We start from the raw sequence: 20,000 nt of genomic DNA, 5'->3' as shown, positions 1-20,000 counted from the left end.
ATTTACATTTAAATGGATTTAAATGAGTGACACATTAAGTGGAATTTCTAAAGGAGCAACTTCTGTCAGTGTTTTCACGCAGCTACAGAATTATTGGCACCTTTCATGAAAATAACTCATCAACTCATGCGGCACATCTTTCTGAGCTGTGTAATTAGTTCTGCAAAGCATCGGTTTTAAAATTATTTGCACCCCTACATTGAGGCTGAAGCTTCACATGGACAGAAGAACAGCACTGAGCTTTTTCTTGTGATATTTACAAAGGTGGAGATACTTCTAGAAAAACATTCCAACACGCAGTCTAATCAGCGCTGTCGCTGCTCTCTGTTTTTGTTTTATTTGGATAATGATCATAAAATCAATGCATTGGGGCTTTGGAAAAAAATCTAATAAACTCCGATCTGATTTCAGATTTCTGGCTGGCCTGATATGTGTCAGGGACCCGAGCACATATATCAGGTCTTATTCGAAAAGATGAGGGTCTCTTGTATGTGTCCTGAACAAAAATCCAATCTGTATTACTTTAAGGCATAAATCGAGATCACTAGGCTTGCTAATATAAACACTAGTTGCTTTATGAATTCAGAATGAATACTGTACTGTATCAAAAATCACGATTCTTGGAGCAATGAACATTTCTTGGAGAAATATGGCTCTAATGGAGATCAGTTTATCTTCATTTACTTTGATTTAGATGTGTTTCAGGCCAAATCCTGAAAAGGTTTAAGTGCGCAGATTTAAAAAGGTTTAAATTCGTCTTTTATTTTTGTAGTAATCTCTATCTAGCAAGAAACCTGATACTCGAGACACACAAAACCCACATCCAAGTGTAAATAGAGCCTTGTCCTTGCTCAGCCTTGAACACGATGGGCGGCCTTTATAATTTGGTTTACAGATTTACAGTAAGATTAAAATTCAAAGAGTGAGGAAGCCTCTGTAAAAAAAACAAGAGTGTTTTGTGTCATGTCATCTTTTTGAAGGATTCGAAGGCTTTAACTTCTGGCAGAGGCAACCAGGCTTGGAGCTAGAATATCTTCATCTTTCAGGAAGCTCCAATGCAGCAAAGATTGTGTATCAGATGCCCAAGCAGTCTAAATTTATTAAAAAACAACAACAACAACAAATAAATAAAAGAAGAAGAATAAAAAGAAAAAAAAATTCAACAGTTTGGTCCTGATATAACAATATTTTATGATAGTATTTAACATAAAGTAAATCTCTTCTTAGTCTCGTATTTTTTCATGAAAGATTTTTTGGTTATTTTTACCTGAAGGGTGCTAATAATTATGCAGCTGAATGCATGAATTGTAAGGAATGCTTAAAACCTTTTGTTCAAAACATGACTGGTATATTTTACTTTTTTTGACTGTAATTTTTTTTTTCCAGGCAAGCCAATTAGAGTCAACTTTTGTGTGTAAAACAAAAGATCAGATCTGTTTTGATTTGATATACCCTGTTAATCTGCTTTTCTCTTATTGGCCAAGACCATAGAGTTTGATGAAGGAGCAGGGGCGGTGCTTCGTATCCAGCCACTGCGAGCTCCGCGAGATGAGAACGTTTACGAGTGCGTGGCCCGGAACACTGAGGGCGAAATCGCAGTCACCTCCAAGCTGTCCATTATCCGAGGTAACGTCCACATATCCCGTGTTTTAAATGCCACAAGTCATTATCAGCGTTGTGATAGACAATCATTCCATTTCTTTCGTACATTTTTTTATATAGAGGTCAACATAACATATAATGTACTATACCATCAGCTTAGTGTTCATGATGTCATCACTCTTCATTGTTAGATAATGCTAAAGGCAAGACAATACGGCTAGAAATGACAGTTGTGCTAAATTGTTTGCATAAATTGCGTTATTTATTTCAATGTTCTCTCTTAAACCGAAGATGTAAAATGTCAAAACTGAGCAAACATTTGGTTTCCTCACTCACTCACACATACACACACTTATGTAGCATTGTTATACATGTCAGTTTCCTTTATAAACCTCACAAACCACACTGACTAAGTCACACATTGACTTTGGTGAGCTTGCTCTATATCTAAAACCAGTTTATCTGAGCTGCATGCATGAGATTGTACAGATCCCCCCCCCACCCCAATTCCCTATGCATAAAGAGGTTACTGAGGAATATCTGAAAAGCGAGTAAACAAGACACAAGCACGATCGCAATGAACATTTCTGTAAAAAGCCACAACATCTTCACATTGAGCAAACATTTCAATTCTAGTTAAAAAACAAACAAACAGATTTGTGCCTTTTGTTTAAATGAAATCAATCCAGTACAAAACAATTAAAAAAATGACCAGATTCACCTGTGGTGTTCGTAGGAATCTAGTAAATAATAAATGAAGAGTTTCCGTGATATTTTTTCTGCTTTTTTTCTGTAGCATATATTTATGCTACAAATGATAACATCCCACACAAGAAGTTGAAGATACCTGTCCTTCAACTCTAGTGCTTAGTCTATTCAGAGCTCTAGTTATTAAAGCAGGAAGTTTAGTTATGAATCTAGCTGTAAAGTCCTACCATATATTCATTCATTCATACATTTTCTACCGCTTATCCGAACTACCTCGGGTCACGGGGAGCCTGTGCCTATCTCAGGCGTCATTGGGCATTGAGGCAGGATACACCCTGGATGGAGTGACATTCCATCGCAGGGCACACACACTCTCTCATTCACTCACACACTACAGACAATTTTCCAGAGATGCCAATCAACCTACCATGCATGTCTTTGGACCGGGGGAGGAAACCGGAGTACCCGGAGGAAACCCCTAAAGGCACAGGGAGAACATGCAAACTCCACACACACAAGGCGGAGGCGGGAATCGAACCCCCAACCCTGGAGGTGTGAGGCGAACGTGCTAACCACTAAGCCTCCATGCCCCCCTTCCTGCCATATATTTAACTGAAAAAAAAGAAGATAAATAAAGGTTTGCACCTTTAGCATTAGGGTTTGAATCCTGTGAGCGTTATGAGCAAACTGACTTGCTTCTCTCTTTGTTAACGGGCTCTGGGCGAAGGCAGACACGAAGAGCGTCATGCAGAGCAGAGTGGGAGGACAGAGATGAAGGCAGTAATGAATTTGTTAGCCTGGTAATGAAGTGCGTCACATCGGCAGTCACAGCGTATTTAACCAGCGAGTATCGGCACTATCTCGCCGTCTTTCAGTATTTCTCAGCGAACAGATGAGTTCATTTACTGTGAGCAAATTAGTGGTGAAAGTGAACAATTGGTCCAGGGAAACCTTGCCGTATTTATATTGTTGACTCTCTGTGCTAGCGATCAGTAGGATATGAGCTCGGATTCGATTGACTTAAAGGCTAAAGCGTCTCTGTCTACAGGATATACGGTCATAATGGTACGGATTGGGATACACACCCTTAAAGAGATAAAATTAGGTTGTGATTTACTGAAGCTTTAATTTGTCTGACAACAAACAGGCATGTTGTCTGGTGTGTAAGACAAAATTATACCCTTGTTTTGTTATTTTAAGAACATTTACCTAAAATATTCCATAGTAAAATAATTTGAAGGTTTTTTTTAAGAAAATGACTAATCATTACCACAATAAAGTTGGTCACTTTATTAGCGTTTACATCGTTTTTTTTGTTTACATTAGAGATGTAGATCTAAGTGTACGTAGTTTTAAGGAACAGATTTTCAAAATGGATATAAATACAGATACAAATACAAAGCCGTTCCTTTCGTTTAGGGATGAGTGTAAGGACAGAAATGAATCTCGAGGGACAAACAACCACCACATCAACATTCAGCATGCAGTCATCGTTAGTATCTGCCTGGTCAGGGTCACGCTGGTTTATATTCGGCTGCTAATATGTTTATGGATCGGGAGTATAGACTTAACTATATTTGTCAGACACTATAGTGGGTAGGTAAAATCAAAACAAGCCTGTTCACACACATGGGATTAATAAATATCAATCTCTAGATGATCTCAAGTGATGCTTGATGCGGAGGCTGAAGATTCATCAGAGCCAGAATTCACACACAGTGATGATTAAAAAACCTTCTGTTTTAGTCCCATTTTGAATTTCAGTCTGGATCCAGTTATGGATATTTGGAGCGCTAAACAAACACAGATACAGATACGGTGTCATCGCATTACACCAGTCACATATCCATTAACAGAGCACATGCTCATGTTTACGCAACGAACCCCCCTTCTTTTGGATCTTAATGTTTCTAGTGTGTTCGATCAAAACAAAAAAGAAAAACAAAACGGCAGCACAATACATTGTAGTTCCCAAAAATAAAGGAATACGAAGATCCATTTGAAAGCGTTTTGAATTTCTTTTTGTTTAAATACGACCCAAAATTCCAGGGCTGGGTCCCTTAGTAACGAAAATATTAGGAATTAATTCTCACTCAAGCAGAAACTCATTCACACCTTGTGTATTGGCCGGGGTACGTCTGGAGAGAAGGTCAGAGCCGGAGAGAGGTAGAGGCAGAAATAGAGAGTGATGGAGGACAGGAGAAGGGTGGGGAAAGGAGAGAGAGAGAGAGAGAGAGAGAGAGAGAGAGAGAGAGATGGAGGGATTTGGCAGGTTTCAGACACAGCATAAGGCACAGAGCCTCGGGGAATTGCTTGGACTGCTACTGCCATTACTGCAGCTCACATATCTCACCCCCCTCCCCCCTGCTCTCACTGCCCACCAGGGCAAATTTAACTTTAAGCTGCCTCAGTGAACGTGTTGTTGGTTTCTGTGTGAGATTGGTTGTGTGTGTGTGTGTGTGTGTGTGTGTGTGTGTGTGTGTGTGTGTGTGTGTGTGTGTGTGTGTGTGTGTGTGTGTGTGTGTGTGTGTGACAGAGCGAGAGAGAGAGAGAGAGAGAGAGAGAGAGAGAGAGAGAGAGAGAGAGAGAGAATGTGTCTCCGTGTACTTTTTCATTTGCCCTGAGATGAAGCTAATCTTGCAGACCGGGCTGTGTTTACACTTGCCTCATGTGTGGCAGGAAAGACGTGAGGCTCAGGAACACTTTCCTTCAATTTCCGTGCCTCCCGCACGGCCGCTGCACAACGTGAAGCTAAAGCGGCCGAGCTTTTAGCTGTCGTCCATCCGAGAGCTTCCAATTTAGTCAAATGTTTTCATGTCTAAATAGTAAAAAAGGTGAAATATGAACCTTTTATTGTGCTTTTTGGGGATTTTTCAGGCAATGATTTTTAACTGTTTGTACCCATGCCCTGTTTTTTTTTTTTTTTTGTGATTGGATGTGAGCTAAATCAGTATCAGATAAACCAGATTTACAGAACCGTTGTTGGACATGCAGGATATTTATTGCGCAGCTCGTTCGTTTCGGTTGTCGGTATGTGAACACAAATAACACACCCTGATTATGTTGCTACACGCTGACATGGTGAAATGCCTCATGTATATTAAAAGAAACTGGTAAAGCTGTTCAGTTCAGGTTGTAAAATCTGCATAGCTACATGACACGAATACAGTTTATTCTTCTTTGGCTCACATTAATGCCACCATTGATCATATGGAGTCTCTGTGATTGGTCAGAATAGCAAATGATGGTTTGTTTACATAATGCAGGTTGTCCTTAAATCATTAACAATCTCACCAAGCAGAAAAAGCTCCAGTGTGCTGCTCTGTCTAATAAAACGGAATTAAATTTTTGTCAGCCATCGGTCCATACAGACTACAGGAAACGTGTTACAGATTCTTCCTCTCAGTTCAAAATGCTACAATTATTATTCTCATTTTGCGACAGGTCTCCACACCCATGCCTTTAGTCGTGTCTCAAATGAGGTACCGTTACACTGTACGCTGTTCTCTCTACCGTCTAATGAATTTTAGAAGGCTGGTATAATATCGAATCTAACACAGCCGATGGCGAATGACGTAATAGGCGTGTAACGTGACGCCACTAGCTGTCAGAATGTTAAAAACGTAAACCACATGCCGTAGGATTATTTCAAACACATTTGTAAGATGTCTTGTCCACTGAAATTTCAGCGGCCATCTTGAAAAAGGTTCTTATCCAGCTTCAGTGCCTAATAAAATCACCCCTCTTTGTTTCCTCCTTTTGTTGCACTTATTTTTTTCTCTCCTTCTTGTCTGATATGTGATTTCTATTTCATGTCTTTATTAAATCTTCTTTATATGATGTCAGAGGTTTGCTGGGAGGAGTCGCAGAGTACGAGTTTCACCGTGTTGTATAACAGATGATTTCTTGTACAGATGGTAATAAACTCTTGAATCTTGAATCCCACTGTTTGAAGGAAATGGAATATTGTGAGCAGCAACGTTCTCGGGGCTGGAGACTTACGATACAGCTGACGCTCTTGGAAAAGCGTACTGTGATTTACATCTCTCCTACAATAAAAGCTGACGTCGATTCATGAATAAACATAATAACGTTCAGATTTAGAAACAGCGTGTAATCCTGGTGGGGGAAATGTTCATTTTTTTTCTGTGGACTTTAAAAAGAATTGTGAGGTTCAGAATTGAAGGCTCCAACCAATGGGAGGGCAGGATAAAGGAAAGAAAAAAAAAGGTGAGACACTTATACTAATATTCAAGCAGAGTATTTCTGAGCTACTGCTGATGCTGTGTGCTAAAAATCAGAAAACACTGTGACTTAATGACCATTTATTTCACCTTGAAAGGTGTATTGATTTCATTAATATTAAAATGTTCTATTCGTATTTAAAAAAAAAAAAAAAAAAAAAGCTGGTTGGAACAGCTGCAGCTGTGTGTGTCCTGGCTGTGTGTTCCCAGTGGACCCAAGCATATGGAGCTGCTCCTCCTCCGGTTCTCCCTGATCGAGATTCGTGGGTCACTCCGATTTTTATTGATGTGGCCAAACTCTATTAAACAAGCTTATTACAGAGCCCTAATCAGGGAGCAGCTGCTGCCCCGCTTGTAAAGAAAGCCCCGTGTTAGTCTATCCGTGATCCTTCAGCTGCGTCCGGAGGAGTTTAAAAAGCCATTGTTGTGTTGTGAGGAGGAGGGGATGAGGAGGAGACTTTTGGCAGAGCAAAATTCTAAGCGCTCATCTCGCATTCAGCTTCTCGTTCCTCAGAGAGAAACAGACACAGCAAAAGAGATGCAGAATAAAACCAAGAACGCTACGCTTTTTTAATTTTTTTTTTTATTTCTCTCTGAACCGAGAAACACGAAGACTTTTGTCGTTGCCATGGCAAGTGGATTCTCTGTCACGGGCATTCCTTTGGGCACTTGGTTGTTTTTAGCACTTTTTTTTAAATTTTTTTTTTTTATACGGAATGGAGACAATCCATCTGGCTAATGCTAAAGCAGGGCCACGAAACACACTGCCCAGGCTTCCTACTCAGCAGGGCTCTTTCCTTTGTGAAGGCAGAATTGCATAACATACAACCCACTCTCTCATACCCACGGTACAGACAGAAAGTCTGGGACGCTCGGGACCATAATGCATTAACTTTTCTAAGGTCAAATGTACAAAAGCTCTTTTTCTCTCACGGTCCAAAAGGTTTCTCTCACTCTAACACTTTCTGGATGTCCAAAGGCCTTGGGGCATGCAGCGCTGCGTTCTAATTTGAGTACGACTGATTATTCCACTTGGCTTCTGAAGGATACTGGCAGAAATTGTACCAGCATGCACTGTATAGCGATACAGTATGCATCTCTAAAAAAAATTTCTCAGGGTCGCTTTTATCTTGCTTTCCAGCGTCCATGAGTGTCTATTCTCTTTCTCGAATATCCGTCTCGGGTTCCATCCTTCTGTCTGTGTCTCTCTTGCAGTTCAGACATTTGCCTGTCTCCTTCATCATCATCATCATCATCATCATCAAGAACTTTTTTACACTGCTGTCTGATATGTTTGAACTGTAAATAGGATGTTTGACTTGCTATTGTTGGCTCGACAAACTGGCATCGAATACAATACGATCCGTCATGTAAACTGAAGCAGCTTCTTCAGACCGAACCTCATGGGGTCTCCTCCACCCTCCTGCTCACTCCATCCTCTTCTCAATGCTCAGCTGCTTTTAACTGCTTATTAACGCTTCCTACTGTACTTCACTGATCGAAAATGCCTCCTGCCTTCTGTTTATCCCTCTCTGAAAGATGTGGAAGAATCTTGTTAAAATAACCAGGTGCTTGTATCATTGTGTCAATAATTATAGACTTGTCCTGTCTGTCTTCGTCTTCTCCTCTGTTTCACTCTCGTTCAGCTACAAGGTAGAAATTTGGCTCTGGGGAAAACGCCTCCACACCCTGAATTGGATCCACCCTCTCGTCTCAATCCCACATAATGTGGTGGATGAACTGTGATTCAGAGGCAGCATGGTTCGGCTGATCTCAGTGTGGTTATCGTTCGTAAGCGTGCCACTTTTACCTACTTTCTTTTTTCACTCTTTCTGCTTTACTTTCATGCTTCCTGGCTACTCTTAGGACTCGGTCCTTAATTCTTCACAAATGAAGGTTGCCAGATAGAAAGTTTTCCATTACAGTTTCCGAGCATAAGTTTTAAAAATGATTGGAATTCAAACCTCGTCCAGTCCAGTTATTCGTCCTAAGGTGTTTTATTCACTCGCTACCGTGAACACGGTGATGTAATCATCAGAGGTTTAAGCGGTATGTAATGTACAGTGTAGTCCGACACCACACTGACAATCTGTTTCATTTCTTTTTAATCTGAATTTAAAATTGAAAAGATTTTAAACCCAAGAAAGTCGTTCAATATCTTGGACATTCACGATTCAAGATTCGGTATTATTTCTAGATCACTGTTTAAAGTTCAAATCAAATTTGTGCTGTTAACCTTTGCCTTTGTACAAAAGGTCAGATTTTCCCAGAGTCTTATCCCAGAGTGAGTGAGTGAGTGTGTGTGTGTGTGTGTGTGTGTGTGTGTGTGTGTGTGTGTGTGTGTGTGTGTGTGTGTGTGTGTGTGTGTGTGTGTGTGTGTGTGTGTGTGTGTGTGTGTGTGTGTGTGTGTCTGTGTGTGTGTGTGTGTGTGTGTGTGTGTGTGTGTGTGTGTTTGCATGGGATGTGGTAGCTCAGTGGTTAAGGTTTTGGGCTACTGATTGGAAGTTCATGGGTTCGAACCCCAGGTCCACTAAGCTGCCACTGCTGGGCCCCTGAGCAAGGCCCTTAACACTCAGTTGCTCAGTTGTAAGTCACTCTGGATAAGGTAAATGCCGTGAATGTAAATGCATGGACTGGCATCCAATCCAGCTTGTTTTTCTGCCTTAAACTTACAGATGAAGCAGTTAATGAAGATGAATGAGTGAGTTCAAGTTAGCTTAGTTGTCATTCCGCTATGTGTTGGGACATGCAGTAGAACGAGATGTCGCGTCTCACAGGTCAAAGGTGCAACATACATACAGACATAAAACAACAAAGAAGCAGGGGGGCAGGTACGGACTAGGCCGTCAGTACAAACAATACACTCTATGTATTTGACAGATATATACTGTAGGCCGGAGCAAGAACAGACTATACAGCTAGTACAGACTATACAAACTATGTAATAGCATACTGTACATAGACTGTCAATGTGCAACAGGAGGCATTCAAAGGCATTCAAAGGAGGCAGTGAATGAAAGTTTGCACGTGTGTGTGTGTGTGTGTGTGTGTGTGTGTGTGTGTGTGTGTGTGTGTGTGTGTGTGTGTGTGTGTGTGTGTGTGTGTGTGTGTGTGTAAGGATGCAGCCGGTCTGCATTTAGATCTACTGTAAAGTCAAATTTGAAGGATCTCCTCTTCCTTAAATCAAGTTTATTATTCAGTTATTTATCTTAAAGTATTTTATCCATAACCTTTTATAAAAACAAACAGTAACTGTACCTACATATGATGGAAAGGAACATAAATATGCAATAATTTGTAAGTTATACACATTTATATCTAAATGCTGTTGCCTGATTTCTCACAATGTGTTGATCAATTTTATACCAGAGTCTCGGGCAGTAGAACCGTCTTCAAGAAAAATCACAGCTTTATGTTTATGCGCTTGTTTTAAAATGTTGTTTCCATAGTAACTAATTCACAGGGATTTCTATAAGCAGATGCTCCCGGCAATCTCAATCTAATAATAAATGTATTTGACCAAAAACCCCAGATAAATGTATGGATCTTTCTGTAAAGAGATACTGTATATGTTTTATGATGATTTATGGAAGCAGATACAAGACACGTTACTGTTTCTTGGCAACTATTATTAACATTAAATAAAGACATAAGAGGCTGGAGATAGTGATGCTGATAGACTGTTATGCTTGTTAAACAATAACATATGTCAATTATTAGAGTTCAAGCTCTTTAAGAACTTTAAGTGCATGTGTACAAAGGTATGAGGTATTATTTAGCATGCGTGTAGGCAATTTAATTCCAAATGGAACAAGACAGTGAGATTTGTAATGATACTTCACTGAGATTTTGCAAAATACAGCATTTTAACCCGGGGGGCACGGTGGCTTAGTGGTTAGCACATTCGCCTCACACCTCCAGGGTTGGGGTTTGATTCCCGCCTCTGCCTTGTGTGTGTGGATTGTGCATGTTCTCCCCGTGCCTCGGGGGTTTCCTCCGGGTACTCCGGTTTCCTCCCCCGGTCCAAAGACTTACATGGTAGGTTGATTGGCATCTCTGGAAAATTGTCGTGAGTGTGTGAGTGAATGAGTGTGTGTGTGCCCTGCGATGGGTTGGCACTCCGTCCAGGGTGTATCCTGCTTTGATGCCCGATGACGCCTGAGATAGGCACAGGCTCCCCGTGACCCAAGGTAGTTCGGATAAGCGGTAGAGAGTGAGAGTGAGCATTTTAACCCACTTTTAAAAATGGCCTACACCCAAAATCGCCAACATAAACATATTCTTAGACTCTGTGTGCCTCTTTAAATCTGGAGATACCAGTTCCTTAATTGTAGGATGCAGGGATTCAGTTGATAAGAAAGCACTTGAGTCTGTGGCATAGGGTTCAATTTTGACACCTTTTTTGTTGTACATTTTTGTTGTATGATCACCGTAGTGCCACCGTGAGAGATTTTACACCATTTTGAGCTTGAACGTTTCGTGCTTAGCACGTCGTAACTCTAACTATAATAGAATAAATGCGATGACTTCTTGTTCTTCGTCATTGCGGTGTGGCAGAAATGAAGCGCTTTGCGTCGTGCCTTTGCATTGTGTCATTGCTCATTTCTTACAGTACACAGACACAGTTTGAACACTGACCCGCGTCCTTGTGTTTACTTGGACTTTTATGTCTTCCCGGCCTTTTCAATTAAACCGAACAAATAATTATTAGCTTCTACGTGGCGCCCAGCAATCCTTCCCCGCTCCTTCAGTGCATTGTGTAATTGCCATAGTCCTCGCTGAGGTGTTTCACGCATAGTGATTACGGAGGCATATAATTACACCCCATTCTTTTCCTTTTAACAACCAGTGCGAATCGTATCGAATGTGAGTTTTCCACCGATCATATATAAATATATATATATATATATTTTTTGTATTGTAAATCGGCCGACTGTTTTATTTATGCTGTGTGTTAATGAATTCTGCCTGCCGGAGGCTCGCTGAGCAATAACCAGCGGGCTGGACGTGGGTGGTGTGTCCTTCATCTCATCATTTCACATTACACAGAAACTTCATCATACACTGTAAGCCAATCTGTAACGAGTATAGAAATACATTTAGAAACCTATCAAATGATTGAAATTCTCATTTGCAAAGGCTCGGAAACAAAGCTGCACATAACGTTTTAAAGTTTCAGCAGGAGATTTAGTACATTTTTGCATGCAACATGTAGGAAGATGTCTATTTTTTGCGAGCAGAGTGTATTTAAAATACCACGATATTCTTCATGCCAGTGCTGTTTTGTCATTAAAGCGGTTACTTTGTGACAGCGGGTTTTTTTTTTAGGCTGTTTGTTTATTTATTTATGTATTTATTTATTTATTTATTTATTTATTTTTAAATCTGTACCTAATGTTTTTTTTGTTGTTGTTGTTTGTTTTTTGTTATAAATAAAACATATCTGTTTTTTACATAAATCTGGAATCACAGGTGAGAGACATTTGTGTCATGATTGTAAGATTGATGCTTTTGTAGTTGGTCAAATTTTCACCAAGGCCAACTTCAAATAAGGTTCTTCCTGCTGCCACGTGGCAATAAGGCAGATCCGGTGCAGAAAAACACCCCATCCTCCTCTCAGCTCTCTTAGTAATCAGATGTGAAAAGCAGTAATCATTCATTTTAAAAATATTAGCATGCAAATATTCAAACATGCTGCTCCTATCTTTCAACAACTCATCAGCTAATTATCCAAATTACCAAAGTAAGTTAACGTTACCTCACTGACCTATAACTGATTTAGCATCTGCTGATGAACTGCAGAAGTCTGAACTCAACTGTAGAAGCACAGCTCAGAGAGTACAGGATGTATGATCATATCGCATTTCATACAATTCCCTGTTCATGATAAGACCCAACGTCGAGGATAAATCATACGCATGCCGTGCAAGTTACTAAATTAGAACCTGAAGCCGGGCACATGATGGATGGTTGCTAAAAAGCTTTGATGAGGTCACAGGAAAACAAGTGATGTTTTAAAAGAGTGTCTTGAGGTGGGGGGGGGGTGGCTTAGTGGATAGCACGTTCGCCTCACACCTCCAGGGTTGGGGGTTCGATTCCTGCCTCTGCCTTGTGTGTGTGAAGTTTGCATGTTCTCCCCGGGCCTCGGGGATTTCCTCCGGGTACTCCGGTTTCCTCCCCCGGTCCAAAGACATTCACGTGTGAGTGAATGAGAGTGTGTGTGCCCTGCGATGGGTTGGCACTCCGTCCAGGGTGTATCCTGTCTTGATGCCCGATGACGCCTGAGATAGGCACAGGCTCCCCGTGACCCGAGAAGTTCGGATAAGCGGTAGAAAATGAATGAATGAATGTCTTGAGGTGAATGTACAGTTTTGAGATGGCTGCTTATGATGGAAGCCTCATAAGGAATAAAATGACAGGATGTGTGGTTACAGGAAAATAAGAATTATTTCCTCATAAACGATGCCGCATTAACAATTACATACACATCATTTGTTTATAGTAACATTCCCTTATCAGCGTATTAATTTTTCCAACTCTTGAATTAAAAATAAAGTCAATGCTTGTCACTGGTTTAGGAAGAATCTGCAAACATATCCTTACAGAAAACGACATCATGTCAATTATTAGAAGGATTTTTGAATCTTCTGACCAATCGGATTAAAGAACTCACCGCTGCAGTATAAATCAACTAAACGATTCAGCCAGAACATTAAAATCGCCTGCCTAATATTGTGTAGGTCACCAAGATATTACTAGCAGATAATTTAATTAACTTATGTCCTGTATGTTGTGAGGTGGGGCCTTGTGGATCAGATTTGTTTGTCCAGAACATCTCACAGATCTTCAAACTGATTGACACTAACACCTCAATGTCATGTTCACCAAACCATTCCTGAAGAGTTTTTGCAGTGTGGTAGGTTGGTAGGTGTCAAGATTCACAGCAGTACATTGGCCAGATCTTCGGTGGGATTGAACCAGTTGGGTTAGCCTTTGTTCCCCATGCACAGTTATCATTGGGTGTCCTTGACCCTGCCCCCAGTTCAGCGGCTGTCCTTCCATGTACCACTGAACACTCCCACAAGATCTGCTGTTTTGGAGATGCTCTAGTGACTCAGTTGTCTAACCACCACAAATTGGTGCTTATCGAAATTCCTTATAGTTGCCTATATTTCCTGTTTCCATCCCATTAACTTTGAGATGTTCACTTGCTTCCTAATATCTCCCACCCCTTATCCCGTATCAAGATAATCAATATTATTTAATGCTACGGCTGATCGTACAGTCTGAGGTTTGCATGTATTTTCAAATAACATCAGTAGACATTCCATTGTCTTAATATTTATAAGTCAAGTCAAAATCTCTCTTGTTATAAAACTAGTCCAACGTAACGTTGTCTAACACGACATACTGCACATATTTCTTTAACACATCACACCTCTCTCATGTCCTAACTGTGTTCTGTCTGTGCAGAGGATCTGTTGCCGTTCGGCTTCCCCAGTATAGACATGGGCCCCCAGCTGAAGGTGGTGGAGAGAACGCGCACTGCAACCATGCTCTGCGCTGCCAGCGGCATCCCCGATCCAGAGATCTCCTGGTTCAAAGACTTCCTTCCTGTGGAGCCGGCGCTCAGCCAGGGTCGCATTAAACAACTACGATCAGGTATGCTACAGAGAACAACTCGGATCACTGACTTTGATTTTGTCCACGATCATCGGGTTTAGATTCGCGGAACCTGTTAGAGAAGATTAAAGCTCATCTAGTGTTTTATACTCTTATATGTCTGCATGTATTATAATTCGGGGTAAAAATGACCAGATGTTTACATCAGATTCTGTAGTCCTACTGTTTTAATGTTACACATGGGAGAAAATCTGAAACAGGAAGTGAACTGGGTATGTTTTGTTGTAGAGCTTTTCATCTGATGTTAGTCCAAAGGTTAGATTGTCTGCTTGTTGACCCGAAGATAAAGTGTTCAAATGAAAGGGTACTTTTGGGAAAGGCAGTCATTTCTAAAAATCACTGCTTTTCCTGCGGCTCAGCTCGGGAGGGAAGCAAAGATATAGCTTGCTTTTTTTTTCCTATCTTTTTTTTTTGGAGACTGTAATTTGCGACTAGAGCCTGAACCAAAGGCTATGATTAGAGAATTTACTCCAGGGCTCATCAATTACATTTGACACGAAGCCAAGTAACGTTCTGGCCGGAGCCGCCCTCTCTTCGTAAGTCCGTTATGTGTTTGGAATATATCCCAGCAGAAAGCTATTACGGTACATCGCATGTAACAGTTTTAATTTTCATAACATTATTAGATCTTGCATTTCATTCACCCAACATTTGATATTCAAACACAATAAAATTATAACGCAGAGGAAATACATCCAGTAACGTCACACGGCAGACTAGATCTGTTTTTATATATTTAGTATATAAGATGAAATCCCTACAAAATCCACATATTTAACATTTAAAAAAATAGAAGCTACGGCTGCCAGACACGGTTTATACAAAACTTGGTATGGAGATGGATCTTGTTTGAAAGTGCGGAACTAGAGGTGTGCCTTTGCACGTTGTTGTTTTTCTCGGAAACTCGGAATAACAGTGAACCTCTTTTTTCAGCCTCCTACTGTAGCTAACGAGAGAGTTTCACATGAGTATGATTTTCACTCTGGAGTTCTACTCTAATGGCAGTCTACCCTTACAAGCACACACACACACACACACACACACACACACACACACACACACACACACACACACACACACACACACACACACACACACACACACACACACTTCCTCTGTAAGAGAGCAATGCCTACATGTAATTATACACTTGGTAAAGCTTTTTTTTTTATCAGTGCCTGTATTTTTTTTATTTTACATTAAAATAATTAATCAGTTTATTGATCACTGGAAAGATTTCTTCTATTTTCTTTACACACTTTTCTTCATTGTTGTTTGCCTGGTTGGGTTACATTGGTGAATATTTATCGTATAAAAAACGATCAAGGGACTTTTGCTATAAATGCCTTAAAGCCTCAGTGTAAGTATTAAATGTTTTTAACAGGGAAATTTCCAGAACAGAAGCTGGTTGAATAGATGCTAAAAATACTTCAGTACTTTGCTCAGTTTTGTCTTCAAACTAACTTTTGATTTGCAAACGATGCACAATTAACTTTTTTTTTTTTTTTTTTGTACATTTTTTTTTCTCCTGACCATTCAAGTTTCATCTGTCCTGTTATACAGCTAGCTAAATAACTCGCCCTGTAGTATAGTCAGGGACAGCTGAGGGATCAGTGGATCTGCAAGCATGAAGGGAATTGCAGACTCTGTACATGACACAGAGGAAGCGAAATAGCAAATGGGTCAAAGCTTGTGGGACATGCAGGGAAATGCAGCTGCACGTGGACTTTCCAAATCTGACGGACACAGTTTGTCCGAGTAAAGGAAAACATTTATTTATTTATTTATTTATTTTGTTGTTGCTGGTTTTTTTTTTTTTTAATGAAAATGCATTTTTGTTACAATGATGCCACAAATACTATACAAAGCAAATACAACATGCAGCGAAAAATTGTCCGGAAAAATTTATTTATTCATTTATTTTTGTCCAAATGTATAATTTTTTTTTTAACATAATAAAGTGATGTTTATGATATGTATATTATATAAATGAAAAATGTGCACTATTCTACAGCTAGCTAACTTGAGTACTGTAGAATTGTTTGGATAAAAACAAGCAACAAAAAAAAACCCCATTCAAATAGTTTATGCTCATCAAGCTTGGATCATTGTTACCTAATTTATGTAGCAAGTTGAAATAGTAAGGAACAGAAAGAAATATAAAATAGGACGTATACCTGTTTTAATAATGTAACCCACAAACGTTGTTAATAACAAAAAGATGTTCACATCGCAGGTCTACAATGTTAGGTAGAGCTACATGTCATCCTCAATGCAGTCTATACCAGATTAGCATTATCATTCTTGCCTAGATGATCCCCCTTAAGCAGCATGACACCGTTTCCTCGCACCTGTTCCCTGATGAGAACAAGACCCCACTCGACCCGGGGTGTTGTTCGTCAACCGAAGGCATCAATGCTGTGTTTCGCTAATGATGAAAAGTGACACAGTAAATAGGCTAATGCTTGGACTGTTGAGGCGTTTCGTGTATCTATTTCTTCAGAAAAGCAGGTCAAGGCCTCTCTCTTTCTCTCTCTCTCTTTCTTTCTCTCTCTCTCTCTTTTTTTTATTATTTGTTTCTTTGCTGTGTTTAAATTTCATTTTTTTTGAAACATACACTACAATTTCTCCTAATCTGAAGCAGTTTGTCGACAGAAATGTCAGCCTGCTTTTATCAAAACAGAGCCACATGTAATAGCTGTACACCGGAGACGGTGTAATTGTGAGTTATGTGGAAAAAGCCGCTTTCATGATCTTCTGTATGAGTCACAGAGAGCAGATGATGGTGCCACAACAGATAAAAGTGGGCTGATCTGCTGTGCAAAGAGAGGCAGAGAGACCGAAGAGGACAAAGTGTGATGTATTGCGACACACAGAGATCAGGGCCGCGGAGACGGCGAGAGAGACGGAGGACGACGAATTACACAAACGCGCTACTTTTTTCAAATCCGTACTCTATTTTTTCGTTTGCTTCTCGTTATTCCTGCCTCCCCCCCCCCCCCCCCTAAATATTCCTGTCTTGCCCTCTCTCATGTCTCTCTCAGGGTCAGGATAATGACGCACAGGCTCCGGCGTGTGACTCTGGCTGAGCTTTTGATTAGGGCATGTTCATTATCACCAAGGATAAGGAGAACAGGCTAATAAAAAAAGAGCATAATAAAAAGAAGCAGCACCACTAATCACTCGGACAAGGACCACTGCGTCTCTGTCGGCATCAGAACAAGCTGATTAACTTCAACTCGAGCCACGACACACATCATGGCATTTTATCACAAAAGACAGCCTGGATATCATAGAGATGAGACAGCCATGGTGTAACAATTCCTGCGGTTTTCACTCTCCATATGTTTTTTTTAATTTTATTTTTTTATTATTTCACTAGTTTTGCTGTTCTAGCGTTCTTTCAGTCTCGCTCTCCGTATTCGCATTGGATCTGCTTTGGGAAAACATTATGCTAACCCTGCTTTTTTTTCGTGGCCCCATAACTTTCCACTTTGCTACCCTTTTTGTGTTTCCATGCTCATCCATTTCACTTTGCCCTGTGGCTCAAGGCAAGAAGGATTACTTCTAAATTCAATGACATTTCACTGGTTCCAGTTCTCAGCAAGGCGAGATTAACAATAAGCTAATGGAGTTTTTTGGGTGCAGCTCAAATCCCTCGAAAAGGACGTGTGTGTGTGTGTGTGTGTTGAAAGTGAAGGCATGACAGCATGTTACACAAGATGTGGATTAAACACATTTTTCTAAAGTACAGTATATGGAGAACTATATTCAAGTAGATTTTATGACATTACAATATTATTATCTCCATGAAGAATAAATACAGAGTTCACATCATGAGGTGTGAAAATTTATGAAATGAATGGCTCTAGAGAGATGAGAGATGCTGTCCCTAAGTATGGTTCATCACTTCAGAATGCTCCAGCACCTCACTATAACCCCCATGATGTCCAGCTCAGGCTCTGGGGGTCTTGTTCAAATAGCAGAACTACACTGAGTCAGGATAAGAATTAAAGAAATATCACACCATGAATTTCTTGCAGTCAATTTTGGTTCGAGAGTTCTAAGATTTCTATAATAAGCTTCAATAAAATATAATGGGAGGGGGTGGGGGGGGGACGACAATGGCTTAGTGGTTAGCACGTTTGCCTCACACCTCCAGGGTTGGGAGTTCGATTCCCACCTCCGCCTTGTGTGTGTGGAGTTTGCATGTTCTCCCCGTGCCTCGGGGGTTTCCTCCGGGTACTCCGGTTTCCTCCCTCGGTCCAAAGACATGCATGGTAGGTTGATTGGCATCTCTGGAAAATTGTCCGTAGTGTGTGAGTGTGTGAGTGAATGAGAGTGTGTGTGTGCCCTGCGATGGGTTGGCACTCCGTCCAGGGTGTATCCTGCCTCGATGCCCGAAGACACCTGAGATAGGCACAGGCTCCCCATGACCTGAGAAGTTTGGATAAGCGGTAGAAAATGAATGAATGAATGAATAATATAATATCTTCTAACACATTAAAATTATATAATGAGCTTTAATTAACAGATAAAGGTTTTCTACATCCCCCACAATGCCATTTGACTACCTGCCGATAGTGATGCCCTTGGCTTCATCTCTAACTAAAGTGTGTGATGCAGCACTTTAGCATTTTAGTCTGTTCCTTATCTATACCTTCTGCTCAAACATATCAGCTTCAGATGTTTCAGCTGTCGTGCTCATCAACACCGCTGTACTCGCTGTTCCCCCGAGCCGAGACTCTGCCGTAGAATGTAATATATATATATATATGTATAAAAGTATGATATGGGACAGAAATTATGTAAGAAATCATTTCTTAAAACCCTTTTTATCAGACGTTATCATTCCATTGCACCAGTGGAAAGGAAAATGAATTATGAGACATTTTAAATCAGTATAAAGAAATGGGTTTGATATCAACATTTACATTGAAGATAAATGTTTTTATTTAAATTTCAATAAAGATATTTCTCCTATTAGGGTAGAAAAAAAACAGAAATATTTAGGGAAAACTATAAAATCTTGAGTGTCTACTTTTATTAGAGTTATTAACCTGTACTGTACTTTGGAGTCATGACAAAGACAATCAGCTGAACATGAAAATACCAAAACAGGAACAAATTCCATTTTTAATCCTCTGGATAAGGGATTTAAAAAAATATTAGCAAATATTAACACTGAACAAGCAGAAAAAAAAGAAAAGTTAATTAAAGTACTGTATAGTTTGGAAATTGAAAGGTACAGTACAGCGTAAAGAGGCATTCAATACAATTACATGCTTTCAACTGCATAGCGTCATTGTGAGGAAGACCCACAAACGCTCACGTGTCCACATTGACCTCACCTTTGACCACATTGAGTATTTTCTGTCACTCAGGGCATTTTTACACCTGGTGACTTCATGTGTTGTCTCTGATCCGATAGCTATCTGATTTGTTAAAACTGTTCCATTTACATTAGGCCACATAAATGCGTCTTGGCGAATCGGATATCAATCTGATCTTTCTACTCCCGCCCAATATGCAAATATATTTTACCTCATTTCCGGGGTAATTGAAATGGAACACGCTTTGGTGTATGCGGTTGCTACAAAAAACAGCATTTACTGATTGCTGCATTTTCACTGGCGGCAGCAGTGCATTTTAAGACCCAACAAGACACCTGGGTGAAAGATCCGAGCCAGCGCTGGTGGGAAAACGTTTGTTTCTGACGACTCGCGAGTCACCTGCGAGTGACGTACTTCTGTTTGGGAGGAG

At 40.3% G+C, this 20,000-nt stretch overlaps 1 protein-coding gene across 14 annotated transcripts in view; it reads left to right on the top strand.

The window, feature by feature from the left end:
* The window catches only part of ptprsb (protein tyrosine phosphatase receptor type Sb), a 125,326-nt gene that overhangs the window by 38,423 nt on the left and 66,903 nt on the right, over window positions 1-20,000 (top strand). For 8 of the 14 annotated variants that reach the window (XM_047806214.1, XM_047806212.1, XM_047806213.1 and 5 more), the window contains 2 exons: window positions 1,479-1,626; window positions 14,028-14,216. In XM_047806214.1, the coding sequence (XP_047662170.1) occupies window positions 1,479-1,626; window positions 14,028-14,216 (337 nt within the window). The remainder of the gene's footprint in view (window positions 1-1,478; window positions 1,627-14,027; window positions 14,217-20,000) is intronic. The other 6 variants (XM_047806218.1, XM_047806216.1, XM_047806215.1 and 3 more) reach the window with 1 other exon arrangement.

This window comes from Tachysurus fulvidraco, chromosome 22 (assembly GCF_022655615.1).
Source record: "Tachysurus fulvidraco isolate hzauxx_2018 chromosome 22, HZAU_PFXX_2.0, whole genome shotgun sequence".
Classification (NCBI taxonomy): Eukaryota; Metazoa; Chordata; class Actinopteri; order Siluriformes; family Bagridae; genus Tachysurus; species Tachysurus fulvidraco.
This window is presented reverse-complemented; position numbering and strand designations above follow the sequence as displayed.